At 48.8% G+C, this 24,728-nt stretch overlaps 2 protein-coding genes across 8 annotated transcripts in view; one reads left to right on the top strand and one right to left on the bottom strand.

Annotated features, from left to right (window-relative positions):
• LOC101875447 (ADAMTS-like protein 2) lies at positions 1–22,235 on the top strand. Of its 6 annotated transcripts, none has more exons than XR_004549686.1 (18): positions 1–198; positions 6,833–6,975; positions 9,161–9,236; positions 9,711–9,813; positions 10,744–10,889; positions 11,114–11,237; positions 12,430–12,510; positions 12,948–13,123; positions 13,399–13,813; positions 14,408–14,828; positions 15,648–15,754; positions 15,940–16,069; positions 16,405–16,618; positions 17,262–17,417; positions 17,803–17,973; positions 19,678–19,854; positions 20,500–20,639; positions 20,759–22,235. XR_004549686.1 is itself a non-coding variant. In XM_034063775.1 (18 exons), exons 1-18 carry the CDS (start codon positions 136–138, stop codon positions 20,875–20,877), a joined length of 2,865 nt encoding a protein of 954 aa, XP_033919666.1. In that variant the 5' UTR covers positions 1–135; the 3' UTR covers positions 20,878–22,235. The 6 variants fall into 6 exon arrangements, 4 of the variants coding, with proteins under 4 accessions (XP_033919666.1, XP_033919665.1, XP_033919664.1 ...); XM_034063775.1 differs by having other exon boundaries at positions 13,399–13,711; positions 20,495–20,639; XM_034063774.1 differs by having other exon boundaries at positions 15,943–16,069; positions 20,495–20,639.
• The window catches only part of LOC101875899 (protein FAM163A), a 15,542-nt gene continuing 12,314 nt past the window's right edge, over positions 21,501–24,728 (bottom strand). For both annotated transcript variants that reach the window (XM_034063776.1, XM_005150204.3), the window contains exon 4: positions 21,501–24,519. In XM_034063776.1, coding sequence (XP_033919667.1) covers positions 24,118–24,519 — 402 coding nt within the window. In that variant the 3' untranslated portion in view covers positions 21,501–24,117. The remainder of the gene's footprint in view (positions 24,520–24,728) is intronic.

The raw sequence follows: 24,728 nt of genomic DNA, 5'->3' as shown, positions 1-24,728 counted from the left end.
TTGTAAAGTCATTAACTCCCTCAGCCATGCCGGCCCGAGCTCCGGCAGCGGCTGCTCCTGCCACCGCCGCTGGTGGGCCGCGCCGCCTCGCCGTCTCCTCCGCGGCGGCGGCAGCAGCGGCAGCAGCATCGCGGAATGGCCGCCGCTCCCCACCTCCTCCTCCTTCTCAGCGCCGCCGCCGCCCCCTTCGGCGCTAAGGTAAGCGGCAGCGGGTGGGCCCGCGGCGGCGGAGCCTCCCTTCGCCCCCTCCTTCCTTCCTTCCCTACCCTCAGGGAGCCGCGCGGGCCCGGGGCCAGGAGGGGCGCTCAGAGCTGGCGGGGCCGGTCCTGGCCACCCCGGGCCTGCGCGGGGCAGGGAGCGGGCGGTCTCCTTACGGAATCGGCGGCCCTTCGCTGTAGGTCTCTGGATCCTGCAGGGGGTAGCCTGGATTTGGGGGTTACCCCGCTGCTCTCCTTCAGCCTTGAAGTACTTGAGGAGGGGGTTTTGTTGTGTCTTCCCCCAAATTTACCTCAAGGACCAGATGCTTTGCCCGTTGCCCAGCGCTTAACTTTATAAAAGGCCGACGGGGGATAACGATGCCTGAGGAAGTGTCCCAGCATCACCTGAAGGACCATGGGGAGCAGGGACGTTCCCTGGTGGGGGTTTTGCCAGGGGCTGCCCCCCATGCTTATCTCTAGGCGAGGGCTGACTCCAGTTTAGGGCTGAAAACAGACTTTGATCCTCCCTGCCCCTCCTGCCACCCCATGCATGGGTCTCAGGCAGCAGCTTTCTCTGTCAAGTGGGGTGCATGTCCAGGCACTGAAGACCCATGCTCCTCTCACCTCTGCTCTCCTCCATAGAGGACTTTCTCAGCCTGACCTTCCTAGCAGCACTTTTTTCCACAGCAACACCAGAACCGCTCTGCCAGTCCCCTTCTCCCTGAGGCCCAGCCTGGGAGAATTGCCCCTGTTACTGTGGCAGGGAGGCAGAAATCCCAGCTTTACAGGGCACCTGCTGTGCCCCTGCCTTAACGGATGGATCACTGCATGCATTCTGGCTCAGAGCTCGGGCTTCCCCAAGGGGAACCCAGCCAGATTTCTTTGATGCTAAAGGGATTCTGCTCTGCAGAAGGGAAAAGAGGGTTTGGGGTTGTGTCTCCCAACCCCACAAGCCAGTCTCCATCGGGATGAAACAATCTCACAGGAGCTATTTTAAATGCAGAGAAGACCAGACACCAGCTTTACTGTGTGTAATCCCGGTTTAAGGAGCAGCAGCATCTCCTGGTTTGGGGTTATCTTAATTTTACAGCTGAAGTGTCTCATTTCCACGTTTTACCTTCACACACATTCACTGCCCATTCTGTTTACCCCTTAGCTACAGTACTAAGTCAGAGAAAACTTCAGGCAGAGCAAGCTGGGTCAAGTTAAACAGATGTGAAGTCCTTCATTTAAGAGTGACCTGGAGGGACTCCTCCATCAACATGTGCACACAAGCCTTGGCTGCTGCTGGTTCTCTCTGGCCCCAGCAGCTGTGTTTGTACAGCATATAAGCTGAGGGCATCTGGGCCTGGGAGAAGAGCTGCTGAGCTCTCCCCAGGACAAACACACACCAGTACTGTTGCCAGGTCTGTCCTGAAGACTCCCTTACTCCAGGAGAATCCCACAGAGCACTGATCAAGGATTGCATAGTGCAAGTTGGCCTAGCAGGTATTCATACTATTGATTGGTATCTCCAGTGCAAGCCAGTGCACAAAATGGTCATTTGGGAATTAACCTACAGTTTCTCTTGCTGTCCTGTTTTCTTTATAAACATGATTATACAGGAAGTGTAATAGAAAGCCTAAATCTATAGATAGGGTAAGCAAATTCCTTCCGATGTGGGGCTAATTGCATTCAGTGCCTCTGAAAAAACTGACCATGAGATGCCTCTCATACACACTGCCTGTTATTCACTTCTTCCCCTTCACAGATTTCCATCCTTTTTACTAGCTTGCTCCAAAATAAGTGAGTTATCGCACTTGAAGTGAAGAACCTAACTTACTTGAATCAAGTATTTTGTAATGGCGTGCAGCCTTTGCCTGTGCAATTTATGTCACAGCAGGGTTACGAACAGTACTTGATAGTTTTCCACTGGCTTCTGCTCACTGGTTTTCTAATTTGATTCTCATCTGCACCTCATTGTATGTCTAGATTTCTGTTACATACCTGCTGCAATATCACATCTTTAGCAAGCTACCGTTTCCACGCAGATTAACATTCTTCCTGATCCCCTAAAATTATGCTGCATTGCTTATTTTACCTCAGGATACCTTCCCCTCATGGAAGATTCCTCAGATACCTTGTTTCAACTTTTCTAAAGAAAATTGGGTTTTGTGTCTGCTTCCAACACTGAACCTCTCATACAAACTATTTAGCCTACCCAGACAGGATAAAACCATGACAGGATGAGAAGCAGCTTTACACGAACACCAGTTCTTTTGTAAAACATTAAGGCATAGTTGCAAATGCTATTGTTTTTTTCAGGGCTGTGGTAGAATCTCACCACAGCTTTAGTCAGAGAATGACATGGGGAACTCAAAGAAGGGGAGTTGAACATGGTCATTCATTTTCAGATAATAATCTGACATCCATTCCAGGCATTAAGACATCTGAAGCCACTTAGTATTTCAGTAAGCAGTGTGTGTGGTTTGCTGTAGAGAGAAGCCCTTCAGTAAAGGGATCATGGAAATTTTTGGTAGAGGATGTACAGTTAATAGCCTCAGAAGAAGTCTGTGAAGAATTTATTTCATTTTCAGCTGCTGTTCCTAGTAGTCTTACAAGCTTAGACAGGGCTGAACAGAACAGTTTATAACAGCTACTGTGCTCCTCAGGGGTGGGCCAGTGCTTAAGGCATGCCAGGCTGCAGCAGGAGAGCTTCCCCCCCCAAGCTCCTCTATTAAGGGAACTAGACAGGCATGTTTGTGGTCTCTCTTCCCAGACAGCATTTTTCTAGGACCCAGGCTCTAACGAATCTCAAGATTAGGCACAACAATAAGCAACACAGGAGACTGGGACATTGACACAGTAATTGCAGTTTTTCCCAGGTTTCTGGGAAACCCGGCATAGCTTAGAGCTGATCCAGGGCATGACAGGGAGTCAGTAGAGAATTTATTTTATCCCTTCCAGCACTTCAGAAAGACCACCTGGAAATCTGATAGGTTGTCAGTCCAAGCCCACCCTTCTTTGTAGGACTGAAGCATTTTGTTTGTGTCAGCCTTTGTTTGGCAGGGGGGAGAGGGGAAGCAGCTGCTGGGGCTTCAGTTACGCCGAAAAAGCTTTCAGTGATGCTGGCTGAGAGACTGACATTTCTGCTATTGATACTGGCAGATCTGGAGACAGATATTTTGTTATCAGAAAGCTCTCTGCAGGCTGGGGTTCAAAGATGTAGTTCCCCCAACAAGGAGACAGGAGGGCAACTCTAATTTACTCAGTTGCATGGCCTCCCGTGTAGGTGCAGGACAGAAATAGCTTGGTTAACCTCAGAGAGGAAGAACTGCAGCTATATAACCACCAGTGCCAAGCCACAAATGCCTGAGGGGAAATTCTTGCGGAGAGCACCTGGGTGAACTGGAATATGGTCCCTCTTTTCTACAGATGTAAATTCTAGGCCTTATATTCCTCATTAGCTAAGGAATCACACCTGACCCTCTTACCTCCTTTAGGCAGAACCCTCACTCAAGCCCAAACAGAACCAGCCTTGTAAAGCCTGGACCTACTCACATTTCCTGCTCCATTGTTTCTAGCCTGCTCTGTTTCTGTTACTTGCAGAGTGCAATTTAGAGCAGTTCCAGCATCTCCTACAACAAGGAGAATGCAGAAGAGTTGTTTTTAAGCACCTTTGATTTATCCTACAAGGAGGAGGTGGGGGAAGGGAATTCACTTGATCAGAAGGTAACTTGGGATTTGCTGCGGGGCTTGGGAAACTAAAGCTAGGAGCTAATCTAATCTGGAGTCTTTCCCACAGTCTTTAATTTACTATCTGAAAATTTGGAAAATGTAAGTATCACTAATGAAAAACAAGAACCATTTGTGTGTCACGGTTAGTGCAAATTTATTTCTGACATTATAATAAATTCAGCACAGATTGAAACCAGCTGTCCCAGCTCTAAGTACCTGGAGTTCCCCCTCTACGTCACCAGGCCTAGGACTCTGGTGTAGTCATACTGTAAGTCTTACTGGTCAAGGGGACAGCTCAGCCTTGTCCTTATTTACACAAGAAATAAGCATCCCTAGGCAAAGATTGGCAAGGGAGCTTGGTCATGGAAAACCTGAGAGCCAAATCAATCTACTTGAAAAGTGATTGATTGCTCCAGTGCAATGAGGAAGCAGGAACAAAATTTATGGATATAGGGAAACATTTTATTTTTAAAAAAGGTTTTGCCTAGCATCCTTCAATAAATCTTCCTTTGGGCTCCTGTCATCCCTGAAGGTCCCAGCGTGGAGAGAAACCTATCTTATTCTAACCATAAGAAAGAGGCACACAAAGGGAAAGATGCTGATCTTCCCCAGACATGCCAAGTCTCCTTGAATCAAGGCAAAACACCCAAGAGCAGTAACCCAGAAAAGAAGTCTGCAACTTTCCACCACTCCAGATACACAAAGTCTTTTTCATATCTAGGAATAGGTCGGTAGAACAGCCCATCTAACTTCCCTTCCCCCGTTTCCTTTCTGCCTTGTCTTACCTATTTGGATTGTAAGATCTGTGGAGCAGGATTATCTTGGTGGTTAGAGTGACAGAATTTTATTGCCACCTGGGGAAAAGCTGTGTAAATTTGCAGCTTTTAGTCCACATGCCTTCTCCTCAGGCTGTCCATGCATCTCATGCAACTATTTAGTGAAGTGGTAAGGCACAAGCTTTGATTATTACCCCAGCAATGGGAGAATCTGTATTGTGCTGAGCTCCCTGGACAGACACCAGATAAATCATTGGCATTCTCCATCCCAACAATTGTGAAGAGCTCTTTCTCCACAGGCCTTGAGATGCTTATCACAGATAAGCATAGAAGAAGTCAGGGAAAGATTCTAGCCAAAAATACCTTACAATAAGAGACCTTTGGTTTCTTTAATTTCTAAGTGTGAAAGCAACATAGTCAGCATTTCCATTTACAATCTGATAGTATACAATCAGACAAAAAATCTCATAGGAAATAGGTTGAGATGATCATTTGGAAGAAGAGAAAAAGTTATTTGTGAAAATATGTCTGTTTCCTGTAAGCAGTTTTTCTCTCAAGCAGCTCAGCTGCTGACCACAGCATTTGGTTCCTGTCAAGCAGGTCAACTCCAGCCAGAACATCTAAGTACAGCAAAAAGTTTTGCCATATTATTGTTTTCAAAAATTAACTATTGTAATCACTAGAGAGTAAAGCATTGGATATTATGGTGCTTTTCTGCAGCAGAAAAGGTTACTTTCAGCATGTTCTGGCTGTCACCAAGAAGCAGCACTATGCATATTTCAGGCACTCTAAGTTACAACTTAAAAAAATTTGCATAAACCAGCTGCATCTCCTCTGCCCAGAGGGTGCTCTGTTGGCAGATGCTGTAAAAACAAGTTTTCAGGCAGGATTTTACACTACAAGATGAAGAATACTTTGGCTGTATTACACTATGAAAGAGTATAAAGCCAAGAGACAGACAACCAAAACAGCATACAGAGCACATTTAGTGATGAGCAAACCCTGCTGAGTTTTCTTTCACACCCATCGGTTAAGCTTTTCAGACTGTTTTTTTACAACAGGATTATTTGCCACTGCCACAGATAGTAGCATTGATACAACTTCCCTGAGCCTTTACTTCAACATAGCAGACTTCACACACACACATTATTTATTTTCTTCTACTAGTACTCAGACATTGTCAGTGTTTTCAACTGGATAAATCCCTTCTAGTCACTGTCCTGTGTTAAACTCATTGCTGCATTTAACACTACTCACAGCTGTATTTCAATGAACAGCAGATTAATTCCTGCACAAGCTAGTTTGCCAAAACCCTTGCGAGTTTTCAAGCCACGAGACAGACACTAAACAGGAAAATATTCTAAGAAACCCAAATCTGAAGCTAAAGCACAGAATCTCTTACCTGCTGGGAATTGTGAAGGCACAGCCAACAGCAGCCTGCTGCAATGACCATACTGGGGCCAGGAGAGCTCAGTTTTGCTAAAATTAAAGGCTCAGCCCCTGCAAGGCATGCTGGGAGATGGAGTAATCCACCTCTGAGAATAGTGGGGTGCATAGGGAAAGGGAACAAGAGCAATTGCAGGAAACTCAGGTTCTGAAGCACACTTCAAAATGACTTGTGAGGGCTGGAGGGAGAGGAGCTTGGATGTGAGCTGATTTAATCACAAAGAGTTTATCTGGTGAAATGCAGCTCCAGTGAGTGACAAACCTGTACCCGCAGCTTCCCTGCAGGCAGGCATCTGCATGACCAAGCACCACAGATCTTCCTCTTCTCTCCTGACCTTGCATCAGACCCAGGCAGGCAGCACGACCTGTGATCTGCTGTTTTCTCTGACCCAGGCTGCAGCTGGTGTTACTGTCACATATAACCAGCCCAACAGCCCCTCTCTACAGCATGGCATAAGATCCCACAGGCATTCACCCTCACATAACTCAGTCTTTGAGAGAAATTTGAATTTGAGATGCATGAGCCTGGTGTGGCCCCACAGGGACCTTGATCCTGCATGGCTGTCCCAGTGCTGCTCATTTAGAGGGCATCCAGGTGACGTGGTCCCTGAGGGAGCTGCCTTTGGAAGGCCCTTCTCTGTTTCAGGGCTGGTGAGGAGCCAGGTTCTCCAGCTAACCATGCTCTGTTTCTGTCAGGACAGTAGTGAGGCAGCAGATGGAGCTGGCTTCTGGGATGAAGAAGTCACCAAGTGGTGGGGAGAGTGGAGCTCCTGGTCCACCTGCTCCCGGTCCTGCGGAGGAGGCGTGATGTCCCGGGAGAGGCACTGCTTGCAACAGAGGTGAGTTGTGTCCCAGCCTGAGCCCTTGGCCAGGTCTAAAATGGCAGAGGGGAAATGGAGTGCCCCTGAGCTGTGTTTTAGGGCTGAACCTGCTGAGTTTGTAGGGTCAGCTGTTCTGTCTTCATCCCTGGTCTCTTGGAAAGGAAGGCCACAGGCGGTGGCCTGTGGGGTAGGTGATGAGCAGGCAGTGGTGGAGAGGGCTGGCAAGGGAGAAGCATGCTGCAATGGGGCAAGCCACAGGCCCCCTGAACACATCACCCACTCAGCCCAGTTCATCTGACAGGAGCAAGAAGTTGGTCCCCTTTTGGGGTCTGTGGGAGATTTGACAGAGTTGTGAGCTAGAGAAAGCTAACTCTATTCCACTTCCCCTTTCCTTCACTTGCTGTGGTAGCTCTGATGAACCTAACCCTGATTTGTAGGCAGTTCATGTTCTAAGGATGTGGGTACGTACTCCCAGGTGCCTTATGGGGACTTGATTTACTCCTGACAGCAGTTAGCTCAGCTGCATCTCAGCAGTTTCCCCTCTTTATTTTCTGCGGAGCTTGCAAGTTTATTTCCCTCTGTGATATATCTGGCATCTCCATTTGTTCCCTACAGCCAAATTTGTCCCTTACAACTGCTACAGTCCTGTTATCGGTTGGACTGGGTTTGTGGGAGTAAAGAGTACTGGGGAACTTCAGCTGCCTGAACTCCTACTCTATCTTCTGGGTCACTTTGCCACCAAGCTCTTCTCTTCCTGCACACCTCACTAACTTCCTACTCCAGGCTCCTGTGATGTTAATGAGAGCCAGCATCCTGCAGCACAGCAAGCTCACAGGCGCTGCCCACCCCATACTCTGCCCCTTTCCCTTCTGTATGGATGCAGTCCTGAGTGGAGGAAGCTCAAGCTAGGATCCCCAACCTGCTCTCCTTCCTTCAGCAGAAAACTTATTTTATGTGGGCTCTTTGACAGCATGGTGAGGGTCCAGATGTGCTGCAGTACCTTCCATCTGGAGGTAGCCTCTCTGCTACCTTGCCAGTGTCTCTGCTATTGCTTTTCCCCAGCACACTATGGCCATGATGGGAGAGGAGTGGGAAACAAAGGGTGGGAAGGAGCCTGGTGCTGTCCCATACCCCCCACAGCCAGAACAGCCTGTTTGCCCTTTGTCTGCTGATGGAAGAGACGTTTTCCTCTCCATTTGGCATCTGCTCTATCCTTGACACCACAACTGGGGAGGGGAGGACTTTGCTATGGCATTTTACTCCAGGAATTGAGTCAGATTCAAGCAAACAAACAAAAACGCCTCACCATAAAAGCCAGTCAAAAGGTTTCTTCAGCTTTAAGGAGACTGGCTTAAGTCTGAGCCAGGTATGCCCACAAAATGATTTCTGAGGCTGCAGGCAGCCTCTACTTCAGCTGGAAAGGATGGCAGTTTTCAAGCTGGTTGGTGTAAATTTAGGTTTTGCCTACATCATGTAAAGCATTGTTCTGGAGGGACAGCTGCAGAGCCTCCAGCTAGTCCAGCCTGAGTGTGCCTACAGGGTTCTTCATTACACAGTGCACCTTAAGTTCCCAATACTGTCAACACATTGTCTGCTCCTGTTCACACACACTGTTGCCTTAATCTGTGGTCTTGGCCATTCTCCATACGTCTTCCCAGCTTTCAAGATTTTTTTTGCCTTTGCATCACTCCAGGATGCCAGTGTCCCGTGGATAACCCTTGTTGGCCAGAGCTGAAGTGTTGAGAAATTCCCATGGTTTTGGTCCATCATCTGCTAATCTTTTAACTGGGCCAGTCCCCATGAGAAGTTCTATCTCTGCCTTCTGCAAAGTGAACCCTGAGATCAGCTTCCCATGTCACTGCAAATCCTGTGTGCTTCCGTGGGAGTGAAGCATCACTGGGGTCTGTTGTTCTTTCATCACATCGACCCTTTTGGAGCTCAGAGGTCAAGAGACACAGAGGTGGTGGTACTGGAGTTGCTCCCTGCCTGCTCAACTGTCCCAAAATGAGTGATCTAAAATTGCAGTTTACCTAAAAGCACAGAAAATGGACTTCAGAGATGTTGGCTAGTCTAGATCCAGAAAGCTTTCCTGTGATAAAATACCTGCCTTGCTTCTCCCCCTTAAGTCAGGAATAGCTTCTGTGTCATCCTTACTACCTCAGTACTTCAGAGACCTCCAGCTCATTTTCTTTCTGCTTTGCAGACTACAGATACCCCAGGCAACAAACAGTACCATATGTGTTGGTCAAGCCAAGCACTACCAACTGTGTCAGCAGCAGGTAAGAACAACTTCCAGTTCTAACTGGTCCTCACTGGGGAATGTGAAATTCAGAGAGCTGCAAGAGTAGCAGCACTCAGAGTGCAGACAAGGGGTGTGATTGACTCCTGGGGTGGGTGACAGTGTGCCTTTGAAGATGTAAGAGGTGGGCTCTACTCTCTGGGACTGAGAGGTGGGGGAAAAAGATATAAAAATGTGTTTGTTGTGGGGTGGGGAGGTGGATAAAGTTTTTCCAGTATGTTTTTTCTTTGCTGGAAGTAATTTTTGCAGTCCTGTTAAATACAGCTGTCTGAAGGGCCCTTGGCAACAGAGGCCTGGCCTTTCTGCCTGTATTACAGCATCTCAGAGTCCATCACTGATTCCTTCCAGGATGGAAAGGGCATTTTCATCCTCCAGGGATGCAGAAAGGATAAGCAGCTGTCACAACCATGGCTGTGACATAGGCAGCTTTTGATCACATTTATTCCCTCCATAGCTCTGCCCAGCCAATACAGCAAGCTTCAAACAGCAGCAGTGCTCCAGTTTCAATGCCAAAGCCTTTGGGAAGCGTTACTACCACTGGATGCCTCTCTATCCAGGTGGGTTTTCACAGCTTCACTCAAAGCATCAGGGAGAGAAAAAACCCACAGGATTTTCTGACACAGGAGAAGGGGAAGGTCCAGGGGAAAAGGGATGGATGCTCCTGGCTGGTCTGGAAGTGCTTCCCTATGCTCCCTGCTTTGGAGAAATCGTTCCCTGTCTTTTCACAGAACTGCTCCACCCAGCCAGGCCTCCTCTCTCACCACATTGCTCCTGTTTTGGATCCTACATCAGCAAGCACTGGTGGGCAGACAGGACACAGGCTTCTCTGAGTTGTCTTGGCTAACCAGCAGTCATCTTGGCAGAGTGGGTGTTCATGCTCTTTGTGCCTTCTACAATTTTGGCTGCCTCTGTCACCCAGCATGCTTTATATGGGGTTGGTGGTGGGTTGTTCTGAATAAGATGCCCATCTATTTCCTGTACAGGCAAGACAGCTTCACATGGGTTGCCAGTTGTGCCTTGAGGCCCAGATTAAGCTCACCATAGATATTACCCTCTTTCTGGACCCACCTGTTTTTCCATAGCTGCACCTCTAGCTTTGGTTTCTGAGCTGAATGGAGTGGACCTGCCCACAGCCCCACATAGTCAGTATCCCTCTTACAGATATTGCTTGCTCTTTTGTGTTTATGTGTGGCCTGGGATCTGCTAATGCAGAGTCCCATGTTTGGCACAGGGCATTGCACAGGGGAGAGGGTATGACAAAGAAAAGGTCTTGCCAGCAAGAACTATTTCTGCTAGGCGTGGTTCCCAGCTGCAGCCCCATATCATGCCCACTTTAGTACTACAAAATCTGTAGCCTTGGGGTCTCATCTCAAGCAGCAAGAATATCCAAGCTAACATCAGTATGAGTAAGAGGAAAGTCCCCTTTCTCACTGCCCATCTCTGAGTACCTTGATTTGCCTGGTGACTTTCTGCCTTTGTCCCTTCAGATGACTACACCAGTATCTCCAATAAGCCATGTGACCTCCAGTGCACTACCCAAAGTGGAGAGAGGCAGCTGATGGTCCAGGCACAGGATGGTACCTCCTGCAAGGACAGGACCTATCAAGGGGTCTGCATCAATGGGAAATGTGAGGTGAGGCTCTGGGAGGAATTAGTATAGAAATCAGGAGTGTGTAAGTGCATGCCTGGATGAATTCCTCCTGCTGTGGGATTCATTCACTACTCTATTCCAAGCTAACCTATATCACCCACTCCCAGAGCCTCACCAAAAGAGCATGGTAGCATTTTCTTAAAAAGATCCTGGCCTGTGGAGATATACTGGCCCCAGGAAACCCTCTCTTGTTCTATTCCTTGCAGCCAGTTGGGTGTGATGGGAGCCTGTACTCACCCCGGACGATGGACAGATGCAGGGTGTGTGGAGGGGACGGCAGCACTTGCCATCGTGTCTCGGGCAGCTTCCGAAAGGCAATCTCACAGATAGGTACTCCCTGCTACCACAGTCTGGAGACTTCACCTGCTACTTCTTACACCAGCGGGCATGAAGGGTCACTGGCTTGGATGCGGGTAGGAGTTTCCCAGCTGCTTGATGGAAAGAGATGAAGAGTACCGTGCCTGCTTAAATGCCTGTAATTTGTCCCTTTCACTTATTCACCAGAGGAGATGGGTTTTTTGATGTGCCATATATTAGGCTGGTAAGGTTTCCCTTCACCTCTTTACAACAGGAAGCAGCTTTGGATCTATTTGTTCCTATTGATTTTGGCATCTTGTCTACCTCAGATAATGTGAAGAGGTCAATGAATCTTTTTTTATTTGTGTTATGTATTAATTTGAAACTTAAGCTCCTATGATGAGGGTCACAGTGTTTCAGTCTTCAATTAGTCTCCTGCTTTACCCAGTCCTATGGCTGGCACAGCTGAGGAGAAGTCCCCCTGCAACTGGGCTGAGATTCATCCCTTGCAACTTCATGGCCCATTCTTTCACCCACAGAAGGAAAAGACTGTGATATACTCAGTAGTAGTTAATTAACTGGTGTTTGAGGGTGTTTTGGAACATTTCACACTGTTGATGTGTGCATCCCTCCCTGCAGACACCAGGAAAGCACTCTGGCCCCTTTCCAGAGCAGAGGTAATGGTGCTAACCTCTCCAGCAGTACAGGTACAGATTTGGCTTCCAATTCCAGCCCTCATAAAATCTTACAGAATGGACAAGACCTGCATTTCCAGCAGGAAAGACAAGCTGCCAAACCCACAACTTTTAAGAGCCTTCTTATTTCCTCTCTCTTTAAAGGTCAATTTTTATGCTACTCCTGAGCCAAATTCTGTTGAGTCAGTTGCTGAGGAGCCCTGTGTTTTTTTCCATCCTCTGTTTAGCATCAGTCCTGATCACTAGTAAGCTTTTTCTCTGCTTTTTCCAGAAAGACTGCAGCAGCACGTTCATCCACACATTAAAGCCAGATTGTTATACTTGTGCAGCTCCTTCCTCACTTCAGACCCAGTAGTGCTCAGACTGAGCCTTAGAGATCTGTAACAGTGATCTGTAATGCAAATAAGAGTCCTGCTCCTGAAGGGCAGCATTGCCCTCCTACATACACACTTGTCCCACGAGCTGCTTTTCCTACCCAGACCTATTTATTTTGTCCTCGAGGTTTCCTCACACTTTGTTCTGTTCATCAGGTTATGTGTTCATCACCAACATTCCAGCTGGTGCCACAGACATCCTTATCATTGAGCGCAGGAAAACAGAAAATATCCTAGGTAAGCAGAGGAACCAGATGAATGTGGAGATCCCAGTTCAGCTGCCTGGGAGGTGGAAAGATGGCTCTGTGCACTCCCATCAATCCTGTGAGAGATATATCTGTGAGCATTTCCTCCAGGATAGCACAGGAGCACTTCATCTGTCCGTAAATCAAAGTTACATCTCCAGCAACGAGTGGCAAGAGGGACATTTTGAAACTGAGCTCACTATGGACTGTCCCTGTTGTGAAGACATTTGTGCTCTTGTTGGAGAGGGAAATGAAAGCACCAGCCACTGAACACTGCTGACCTGATGTGGAAGATGAATGCTGGAAGGCCTATAGTTCTTTTTCTAATGGGTTTTTCTTGATCTTGAGCTGTTTGCTCCCCTCAGTATCAGTGCAGCTCCAGTGTTCTGCATGGAGTACCATATTTACCCATTTTCTCTTTCTTTGAAGCACTTGCAGATGAATCTGGACATTTCTTCTTCAATGGTAACTCTGCCATTGACAACCCTCAGAACTTCAGGGTAGCTGGCACAGTCTTCAAGTACCGGCGGCCCTTGAGCATGAACTCAGATGGACTGGAGTATATCATAGCTCATGGACCCACTAACCAGTCTCTGAATGCCATGGTATGTATGGAACTAGTTTTAAACTTTCCTGTCTTGACTGTACTAAAATTGTCAGCCTCCCTCAGACAAGGGGAATATTAACCTGGTTCCCAAGCCAAACCGGTAGGTGGCTGAGGAAGCCATATATTGGTTTGGCTGTGTGTACTTCTCTTGGATTTATGATGATGCTGTCTTCTTTTATCATCCATCACAAGATGGCTGTGGCTAGGGGAGTTCTCTGGGAAATACATGCCCTTAAGGTAAAGAGTTTTGTTTTCTTTCTCCATTTCCTCCAGTACTACAACTTCAATGGGAAAATGCCACACATAACTTATGACTACACTGTACCACGGATACTGCCTCTCCAAACTGCAGCCCCTGATATAGACAGACCTCTCTATCACCACCTACCAGAGACCAGCCAGAACTATCCCATTCCAGCTAACTCCAGAGCTGCCCAGGACTTCAACACCACATGGCTCACTCTGTCGCCAGATACCAGTGAACAGCTTCCTCTAAGAGAAGGGCATGAAGATTTAGGCTTGGGTCACCCACACTTCTTCCAGAGCAACTCCACCAGTCAGGCTCAGGACTGGGGCTGGGAACAAGGTGAAGAGAAGAAGTATGACTTCCAGATAAGACAGATCTATCCCACAAACACAGCAGGAGAGGAGGAGGAAGCAGCAGCAGTTGGTGGAGAAACAGAGTTGGGTTGGTTGCTTTGTTGTTCCTTCTCTCCCAGTTTATTCATTGGAAGAGGACATCCCACACTGGTCTTCTTGAAATCTAAGGTGACTCAGTGTGGACAAGAGGGACATGACACTTGGTAGTGGGGTGGAGACTGTTAGGGGGCAGCAAGGGCTAGTAACTCTGTTAGGAAAGGGGAGCTGGGACAGTGACCACAGCAGAAATCAGTCAATGTCCTCTTACGCAGAGCAGTCCCACAGCACCTGAGCTTGGCAGGTAGGGCAGGGACAGGAGCAGGTCCTAGCAACAGTCCAGAGATCATCAGATAAAAACAAGGGGAGAAGTCCAATCTGAGGTCAGTCTGGGGAAGCCAAACAATGGTTTAGGAGGAAAGAACACCAGAAACGAAGGCCAAGGCCTGTGCTTAATTGGAGCTCCTGAGCAATGGGCAGAGTGTGTATGAAGCTGCTCAGGGCAGTTAAGGCCTATCGGTGCACCCTGGTGGCAAAAAAAAAAAAAGTGATTTTTGAGGCCAAATAAGTTTTTTTGTCTTGTTAAATACCACATGCTGAAGTATAATCCATTCAGTATAGTTCAAGCATGCCTGTTTTTTTCCAGCTCTTAGGTTCAATCAGATTTCCATCAGCACAGCTGTGCCCTACAGCATGAGGAGATCTGAGCTCTCAGAGAACAGCCACATAGCATCCTCCAGGCTTCATCTCTTCAGGCGCCTGTGTCACCGAGACCCACACAACACTGCCTTCTGTAGGGAGTTGCAGCACCTGGCTGCCCGGCTGGCCTCAAGGAACTCCACAGTAGGACTATGGACTGAGACAGCTGCTCGGTGGCCACAGGGCCTCCACAAAGTTCCGGCCCATAAGAACTCACTGGAAGACTTGAAGGTGGATGCACTTGCTGGGAGTCAGGGGGAAGCAGCCAACTACAGCATGATGGCATCTGTGGAGAGCCCTCTGCTAGGTGCCAGCCCAACCATGGACATCAGCCAAGCAGAGCCCTTGCAAGCTCCTGGCACTGAAAGGTGGCACTTGATTTCCTGGGCAAAACAAATGCATGGTTAGCTAGGGAGGGAAGGACAAGCCAGTCCTCTGGTAGTCCCACTGCTGTCCTTGATGTCCCCATTCACCAGTCTCTGCCCATGGCAGCTGATGTAAATGCTTGACCAATGGTACGTCCTCCAAAGACTGATTGTCACAATTGGCCTGACACAGGGCTCCCAGAACGTATTTCAAGTCCCCTGCATCTAGGGGGATCCATTTAAATACATGCTGAAGGACCTGTGAAGCCAACACTGATGTGGCTGTAAAGAAGGCTAGGAGTCTATAGCATGTCACATATTTACCACTACATCATGCCCCTTCTGTTCCATTCCTCTGAGCGCATAAGCTTGTTGAAGCTTCTGTAACATCAGTGAATATTTGGGAGGAGAATGAGGGCCAACTTTTAAACATTTCTGGCAAGCCACATGTGAACTCTTCTCACCAAATTATATTCTAACAAGGACCGTGCTTGAGCTCCCCTTTCCAACCTAGTATACCTCTCAAGGTGACAGTGTGAACTGAGGCTGAGGGTACCTGCTTGGTCAAAAGACCATAATATACACGAGACTCATAATCAGTGTTGCCTCCTCTCAACACTGATGTTGACACACTGCCTTGCTTGTTAAATTCAGGAGGTGGATCAAGGCTTTACATTATGTCCATCTTGCCCAAGGTGGGGGAGGTGGAGAGCAGAAACACTAGATTTTTTCCCATTTTCAGAGACACTGAAAAGGAATTTCAATATATTATGTTTGTGGCAGTTCTTCATTTTTAGCTCATATTGCCTCCTTTTTCCACAGCAATGAGTTTGATGTGAGCCCTGTGAGCCATGATGACATAAGCTTGGCTGACATGTATCGGTGGAAGGTCTCAGCTTATGCCCCCTGCAGCTCCACATGCACTTCAGGTAGGTTTGGCTTCAAGTGACTGATCATGTGAAGTCCTTTTTGGCTGTTGATGGAGTGAATACTGGTATTTTTTAAAATGGCAGGTAGCATTTCAGATGCAGTGAGCACTCCAGTAATTTAATCATGGTGAGTGGAGGCTTTTAATCCAATGGAGTGTGACCAAGGAAGTGTCTTGATTGCCCAGCAGGTATCAGTACCTCTTACGCGATATGTGTCCGGTATGATGGAGTGGAAGTGGATGAAACATACTGTGATGCCCTAACACGACCAGAACCTACTCATGAATTTTGCACAGGGAGAGATTGCCAGCCTAGGTGAGTGGAAATGACATCAGCTGTCCACAGGGACAAGGTGTCTTTCTAAGGATCATTTTTTGCTCAATGTATACAGCCATTTCTGGGCTGGAAGATATGCTTAAACTTTAAAGTATTCTCTTTAAGCAAAAAGAGAAGAAATTTGCTGTCTAAATTGCCTGCAGTTAGACCAGCATTGCCTTAACACAGACATATATGTGATGAGCAGATTCATAGCAGCAGCTACTGGGTGAGGGGGTTCCACATGTGCAGGCATTCCCCAGCCACCCCATGCCTCTTGTCTCCCTTACCTGGGTTTTCCTTTGTGCCTTCTCTCCTTGGGACTGCCCGTGGAGGTGGGAGACCAGCCGGTGGAGCGAGTGCTCCAGAACCTGCAGTGAGGGCTATCAATACCGCACTGTGCGCTGCTGGAAGATGTTGGCTCCAGGCTTCGACAGCTCTGTTTATGATGACCTCTGTGAGTCAGCTGGGCTGGCCAGGCCCATGGAGAGGAAAGCCTGCAAGAACAAGGCCTGTGGGCCTCAGTGGGAGCTCTCTGAGTGGTCTGAGGTAGGTAAGCAGCAGGAGAGCTTTGCTTCCAGAGTTAAGCAGCCAGGGCTGGGCTGGGGCCTGGAGGAAAGTGGCTAGTAGATGTTGGGTGCTAAAGAAGCCCTTGGCTACCTGCATCCGGGGGAAGCAAGGACTGCCTTTATGCATGGCTACCCTGTTCTGGCACTGCTCAGCAGACAAAACCCATTGCAAAACGTTTTTTCTAAGGTCACTTCTCAAGCAGGATGTGGACCAAATTAAAGCCCTGCAAGCAAGAGGCTTTACCTTCCTCTTCCAGAGGATCTAAACAGTTCTATGATTCTAAGAGCAAATAGGGAAACGGTAGCATGGAGACACAGAGAAGCTAAAATTCAATCAAAATTCTTTTGATTAACTCTCCACAGTCTGCTTGATACTGGGCCAGTGAACTAGTGACTTTGAACAGCACTCCAGCTATCAGCGTCTTGGAGCGTTGGAACTCTAGAACCCAAATTAAATAAGCAGCAGAGATAGAGACAGACCCACCTTTTCCTGTCCCTGCTGGTGCTCTTCCCCTCTCACCTAGTGCTGCAGAAGGAAATGGGAGGAGGCATAGCTGCCTCCCTCACCTTTGCTCATCCTTCTTGGTCTCAGCCCCAGGACTGACTGTGTATGGCCATTGCAGTGTTCAGCCCGGTGTGGCACTCAGGGGATGATGAAACGGGAGGTGCGCTGCTCAGTGGAAGCACCCCTCTGTGATGAGTCCCAGAAGCCCAGCAGCGAGAAGGCTTGCACAGGCCCACCCTGCGACCGCCACTGGACTGCATCGGATTGGGGCCCGGTGAGTGCCAGGGGTCTGCTTCTGCTTGTACCTGATGCTGGGGATGCAGGGCTGGCAGGAGGCAGCAGGCAGGCTGTCATGCTACTGCTCTCTTTTGGCTTTCTTCTGGAAGAGGCTAATCTAAAGAAACTTAGAGTATTTTTGCCTCTTCATGCTGTAAATGTTGGTTAGTTGTGAGGTGAGTTACATTCAATTACCTGGGAAGCTCATGGCACCAGGAAAATGGAAGCTCCTGACCATATGTACCTCTAAAGACCCTTGGGATCCAGTGCCACAATCCCAGTGGCAGGGCCAGGCTCTGGACTCAGGTCTTCTGGCACAACCAGCCCTGACCCCTCCACCTTCCTGCTTTCTGATGTGTCTAAATGCCCTTTATTCCTTCAAGTGCTCAGGTTCGTGTGGTGAGGGACGCATGAGCCGCTTCATCGCATGTCGTAACCTGGAGGGCAAAGTGATCTCCAACTCACAGTGTGACCCAGTCACGAAGCCCCTGGCTGTCCATCCATGTGGAGACAAGAACTGCCCTGCACATTGGGTGGAGCAGGAGTGGGACCAGGTAAAGCCAAGCACAGCCCTGTGTCCTCAGCCCTCCTTTCCACCCTATATCCCATAGGGGATAGTAGGAGCCTGGCTGCCCTGGAATAAGGTTGTATGGTGTGACCTTTAGTCTTGGGGCTGTACCCTTCTCCTAGTTCCTTTTAGAAAGGAGGAAGGAGTAATGAATACCCCAGCTTGTCCCCCGCCTCCAATACCCCATAGTCTGCCACAGAGTCTGTGGCATTTGCTGTCTTCCCAGGGACTTCCATTGGGGGGCAGCAATGACCTACAGAAACTGCACTCTTCCACTTCTGGCTCATAGCTGGATTATTGCAGACACCTCAGCAGAGCGCTTTGTCCAGAACCTGCACTCACCCATCTCAAGAGTTTGGTCCTACATGCTAAAGAGAAAGCCTCAACAAACACAGCTTCATCTCTGATAAATAATATCTGAAGATAAACCTGAACTATAGCCCACATCTCTATCCTGGAAGTCGTGTCCAGGCCATTGACTGTGTACTTTACTCAGTCTAGTAAAAATGGTCCAGGGGCCCTGTTCTAACAATCAATCAATTGATCTCTGTCGATCTTCATACTTCCCTTCTGTTGCTTAATGCCTTGAGGCTTTAGGCTTCCTGATACAAGCTGATCCAAATCCCAGCGTACCTAGAAGAGCACATTGAGTCCATTTGGGGATTTGTCTTTAAAATACTGAGCAAAACACGGATTCACAGAATAGTAAGAAAAAAGGCTTCTAGGGAACCAGAGAAGCAGTCAAGTCCTGTCTCTGTTCTCATTTTGCTATCCTTTATAGCTGTTGACTACATTCAGCTGAGTCTTCCTCCAGCACTGGTAACGATCACAAACTAGTTAAACCTGGGGACCCATGGCAGTTCTGTAACCCTCTTCAGCTCTGGCCTATAGTGTGGGTCACAGACAGTACTGCAGTGCAGTTTTCCAGCTGTATCCAAGTTATAAAATTTGCTTGAATCCAAATTCCCCACCTTTGTATGTGCCAGGTTCTTTGCCTTTGCTGTGTTCTCTCAGCTGATAAGCTCTGGGTTCACAGGATGACTAAGGGCAGACACAAGCTAGTTATGCTGGCCCTGCTGTGGTGAAGAAGGGACAAAGCAGTGAAATCTGAAACTGGCAATTGCCTCTGTGTGCATCAGGAAGCAGAGCTAAGCTAGAATGAGCTGCTTCTCTTGGTGGTGTCCTGAGAGGGTGAGTCCTCCCAGCTAGGCACGTGTAGCTTTGGGCTCAGTAGTACTTATCCATGCAACTTACCTGCACTGTACCAGTTTAGTCCCCTGGGGCCCACACAAAGTTTGTCAGTACTCCAAAATATAGGTTGCTACATGAATAGGCTACATGTTTTTTGAGAACATAGACACACATAAAATAAGACAGAAACTGCATCTTGTAGTCTTACCTTGGCTACTCCAGATCCCTTGTAGCTGTTCTCAAGGCCAGCAGAGGTTAATTCGCATCCCCAGCGCTGGCTAAACACTAATTACCACTAATTAGGGAGTCCCCACTCCCTGAGAAACTCAGCTCTTTTGCAGACCCCCATTGCTGCTGTGACCTGGGCAGCACAAGCTCCATTAGACTGGTATTAGCAGAGACATTATGCACCTTGCTTCTGAGCAGGATGCCATACTACTTGAAGCTCTATGGCTGACAAACATCATTTGTTACCTGGCTTTTACGTTCTCTTTCCCAGTGTGATGCCAGCTGTGGGCGAGGGATGAAGACCCGAGTTGTCTTGTGTGCGGGCCTGGAGAATGGAGTGTACAGGGAGTACCCTGAGAAGCACTGTGAAGCTTCTCAGAAACCAGAGGAACAAGCTACCTGTTTCAGGAGGCCATGTGCTACATGGTTCACTACTTCATGGTCTCAGGTAGAGCTCAGGGTGGTGGGGAAGGGGGAAAGGAGGCCTCATAATCCTGATTGGTGGAGCACAACCTGCATTGAGGTTTTCTAGCAGCCTGTTCTGCTGATGGCTCTGTCAGGTCTGGATGGGACCATAAGCTCTGCTCTTCTGCAGACCAGGCAGCAGGTGAAGGGACTGGCACACCCAAGCTGGGAAAAAACCTTCTAGCATGTGGATTATTGCCTCAAGCAAGAGCATGCACCATACTGCAGACATACAGGATACAGCCAGGATCCAGTGTTCTGGCTTTCCCTTGATTTAACTGGTGAGCCTATATAGAATGGAGGACAGGGGAAGCTGGGCCTGGCTCACAGCAGCCATTTTTCTTCTACTGCAGTCCATTGACAGTCCAAGAGAAAAACATTCCAAGCTGCACTAAGGAGGTGAAAACAAACACCTTCCTTGCTCTGCCCTGACCCCTGCTCAGGGAGGCTCTGCTCCAGCAACAAAAAGGGAGGATAAGTTTGCAATCAGTGTGAAATTTACCCAAACCTGCTCAAGGACAGTATCCAAAGCAGGGACGGGGTGGCCTCACTGCAAGACCAAACTTGGAAACTACAGAAAAATAATGTCTCTCATGATTCCTTTATCCTCTTGATGCCGACAGTGCAGCAAGACATGTGGTGCTGGTGTGCGACTGCGTGAGGTAAAGTGTTACCAAGGGGAAGCATTGGCTCAGGGCTGTGACCCTACTTCCAAACCAGAAGCTAGGCAGACATGCCATCTCCAGCCGTGCCCCACAGAGGCACCAGGTAAGTGTGGGAGGGTAGGGAGGGAGTGGAGCCCTTGGGAGCCCTTTGCTCTGTCCAGCTGTTTGCTGGGGAAGTGCATCTCCTTTTTAACACCTTCCGTGGATGCTTCTGTTCCCCAGAAGAGGACTGTGAAGATAAAGTGACAGCCAACTGTGTGCTGGTGCTGAAGGTGAAGCTGTGCTCTCACTGGTACTACAGGAAGGCTTGCTGCTGGTCATGTCGGCTCAGATCACCCTGACTGCTGCCAGGTCATACTTCCCTTCCATGTTAAGGGGCAAGAGCTCTCTCGAGCCAGACTTTACCACTTGAAGCCACACCACTCGGCTTGGCTGTGGAGCCAGTCCCTGTAGACCAGCCTGCTCACCGAGGAAGAATTCCTAGGAGTTAGTCATCACTGTTCCCTCTCCACCAAGAGGATTTTACACAAGATAGCTCATCAGTTCCTCAAAAGTTACTGAGAAGCGAGTTGTCAAAGCCTGTCCCTGCTGTCATCATCTCTGAAGAGCTCTAGCTGGAGGCAGTGGGGGGCAGAGACCAGCCTGCAACAGGGCACAGACAACAGCAGCCATCTCTCTGGTCTGCCCTGCAGATTTTTATACTAGAAGGACAATTTCCAAAACACACTGAAAAATTCTGTGTCACAATAAAGAGCTAAACTATAAAACTGTGGGTTTGGGATGCCTGCACCTAGACCAGAGGCAAGAGAGGAGAGGGGCCACAAGGAACCAAAGTAGGAGCAGGAAGGGTGGAGAGGAAAAATTCTTGCATCAGTATAGCTTCCAGGCAACACCAGGTAACCCCATTTTGTGTTGCCTGCCAAAGAATAGAAACCGCTCCTGTTTGTATTTCAAAGTCCTCATTTATTTCTGACATTTAATTTGGACCCATAGCTGAGCAACAAAGACACAGAATAATACCAGGAGGAATCTGAAGTTGAAAAAATCTGGGATCCCTGCCTCTACCCCATCCTGTTCCTCCACCATCCCCAAAACCTTCGAACCCACAGCTGCATTTCCTGTGTTTCCAGCCCTTTCAGACTCACCTGTTTCCCTGTAGCTGTGCCAGACCCAGGGTGTTGTGTTGCCTGTGAGGCTGACCCTCTTCTTGGCCATCCAGCTATTCTGGAACTGCCCTGCCAGCCTTGGCACCTCGTTAGCCAGTGATGGGTCACGCTCAATGTGCATGTGAGGATGATGCAGTTGTCTTCACCAGAAGGGTGACCCACAGAAGCAAAAGCCCCTGTGTTATTCCCACCCTCCAGAGGTCACGGCCCAGCACATGCTGTCGTTGCGGTGGGAAGCCTTGCTGCATGCCAAGAGGTAGAATTGGATGCTGGGAGCTGCTGTGCCTATGAGCTGGCTCTCTGTGTCCTTTGAGGCAGTGGCATTTCAGGGCCGTCTGGTGGAGCTGTGCAGGTGGCAGCCCGCAGATCACGCTGGGACACACTAACTTCTTGTGGCTTCCAGCAGGATGAGACCTAGTTGAGCAGATGCTCTAGTGGAAAAGGATGGGATTTACCAACTTAGTCAAGATATTTTTTGCAGTTACAGACTTTGTTTTCAGGGAGGAATACCAGCTGGATGGGAAGCATGAACTGTTGCCCAGTGGGATCCAAACAGCTTTGCTGCTGATAATTTTGGTCTTCCTGCCTGCCTGCCCTTAATGTGAGAAGACATTTAAAACCTGGTATCACTATTTGGAGAATGGAAGGAGACTCTAAAAGCACAGCAGTTAGGCTGAGTCTCAGAATAATGGAAATACAATGACTTTCTGGGCTGGAGGTAGGGAAGATGGTGCATAAAGTTTGCACAAAAGGCTGTGTAAAATGCAGGTTGGGACAAGGTGTTTGGTTACTATGACTGTCACCATATTTGGCATTCGTCTGTCTCCTTTCTTTGGGTAGTTGGTGCAGAGGTGCCAAGGCACGGGCAGGCCCAAAGTGTAAATTAGCCTTTTGCCTGATAAAGTAGACATTCAAGACTCATGCAGCGCGTGCCTCTATGCCAAGACTTATTTTTTTCTGTGCCTGAACAGGGAGTTAAGTCCAAATCCTTCTATTAGCAGCAGGATGATTTCTAAATTGCAGTGGTGAAAAAATCCAACCCACCACTCAGATTTCTGAGCAGTGGTACCCTATATTGCAAAGGCAATGGCAAGGATTTCCTATCACTGCCTCCAACAGCATCTGCAGGGCTGTGGGAATCGTTGCTGTCCTGGTCCTTCCTCCCGCATTGCCTGTGAAGTGCTCAGCTGAGCAGTCCTGCACCAGTTGCTACGGAAGTGTCTGTGAATGATGGAGATGTCCTTTGAGTAATTTTTCACCTAATCTGATTTATGGAGGAAGAAGGAACTTCCCACATTCATTTTTTGCAGAAAGGCAGTCACTGGCTGTCATTACCAGCCACAGAGCCAGTGAACCCGAGTTTGGGTCTTGCACCCTCTTCTTCCAAAAGCAGAAGAGGGGATCCTGACCAATGGAACATCTCATCTTTCCCATTGCAGTTTGTGGGCTCCTCAGAGGAGGAGATGTGACCTGGTGGTTTCTGCTGTTGATGTTGAAAGCAAAAGCCATCCTACAGCCAACCTTCCTGTGGCTGTCGAGCTGTAAGGGTGGCCTGGCTAGGTCTTTGAAAGCTGAAGATGACCAATACTGCAGTTATTTCGGGATGCAATTCTTCCCATAAGAAAAATTTTGCTATTTTTATGTGTCCAAGTTAAAATCACTCCTAAAAAACCTTGTGAAGAGTGAAAGAGGGGGGTACTTTGGCTGCAGAAAGATCATCCTGTGACCACTTGTGTGGGTGAATGGTTTTGTGAGCAACTTTGCCTCCCTCGGCAGTGATATAAACTCATGTCTTGAACTTCTTCAGAATGTGCAAAGACCGAAGCGGGTGGTAGAAGGTGTCGTATCTTACACTCGAACATGAAAGCTAACTGCTAGCGGCAACTAACTCAGTACAAGGGGAGCAGGATGATCTGGATCTTCCCTTCTTTGCTTTCCTGTTGGCCAGGAGTGCTGCCATTCCCAGCTCAGCAGTGGGATTTGCCAGGGGCAGCAGCCAGTGGGTGGTCATGTATCGCTCTGTGTGCTACAGGTGGTGGGCATCGCCTCGGGTGGCTGAGTGGGGAAACGCAATGGCTTGCTCTAGGCCTGGGGAACTGGGGAGCCTGGGGTAATTAAATTAGGTTGTACTGTACATAGCCCTCATTAGACAAGTCCCCTCAGGAGATAGAGTAGAATATAATGACACTTATGATGGGTTCGGAGGTGACCGGTTCAATGTTGTCATTTGAGGTCTCTCTTGTCTTCTTGCTCATAAAACTCAGCTGAGCTGAGCAGTTCAGCAGGAGGACCATGCTGGTCTCGGGCTGGACTTATGGGGTCTTTTCTGCAGGACCCCCCTCCAAAGACAAGTGAAAAGCCCCTTCCCTCGAGCAGGTGCCAGCTGAGAACACCCTGTGCTAGTGGCAACGGTGACTACACCTCCGTGCTGATAGCCCGTGGGTTTGGGAAGCTCTCTCGGAGGAGACTGTGGCGGCTCACCAGGTAGCTCTGCAGGGTGCCCATGTTGATGGGTGGCCCCATCTCCTTGTAGCATGCAGGGGTGTAGGTGACCCTCTCACCCCCGTTGCGCACCATGTCGGCAGTCCGGATGTAAAAGGGGGAGCTGTAGGGGGAGCAGGTCGGGCAGTAGTTGTGAGCCCCGTGCTGGTTGAGCTCGCTGGCGGGGGGTGCAGGGCTTCCCTGGCCGTCCACCATGTGGGAGCTGCAGGCGTTGCACATGCCGAGGTGTGAGTGTGTGGGAAGGTCTGGCTCTTCCTCTTCATCCTCCTCCTCCTCCTCTTCCTCATCAGAGTCATCTTTCTTGCAGCAATAGTACTGCATGAAAGGGAAAGGGTTGTATTATGGGAAGCAGAGCAGCTGAATTTGTCTTAACAGCCTGCCCTGCCACTTCCCTGCTCCCCTCATTCCCCTGGCAGAGAAACCCTCTGTGGGCCTCTGGCTGATCTGCTCCACCGGTACCTGGTCCTGCAAAGCAGAAGCTGGACAAACCCAGACCTGAGCATTTTGCAGCAGGCAGCTGCTGG

Source organism: Melopsittacus undulatus, chromosome 6, assembly GCF_012275295.1.
Source record: "Melopsittacus undulatus isolate bMelUnd1 chromosome 6, bMelUnd1.mat.Z, whole genome shotgun sequence".
Lineage (NCBI taxonomy): Eukaryota > Metazoa > Chordata > Aves > Psittaciformes > Psittaculidae > Melopsittacus > Melopsittacus undulatus.
Note: the sequence above shows the minus strand (reverse complement) of the source record. Positions and strands in the feature narration are given on the sequence as shown.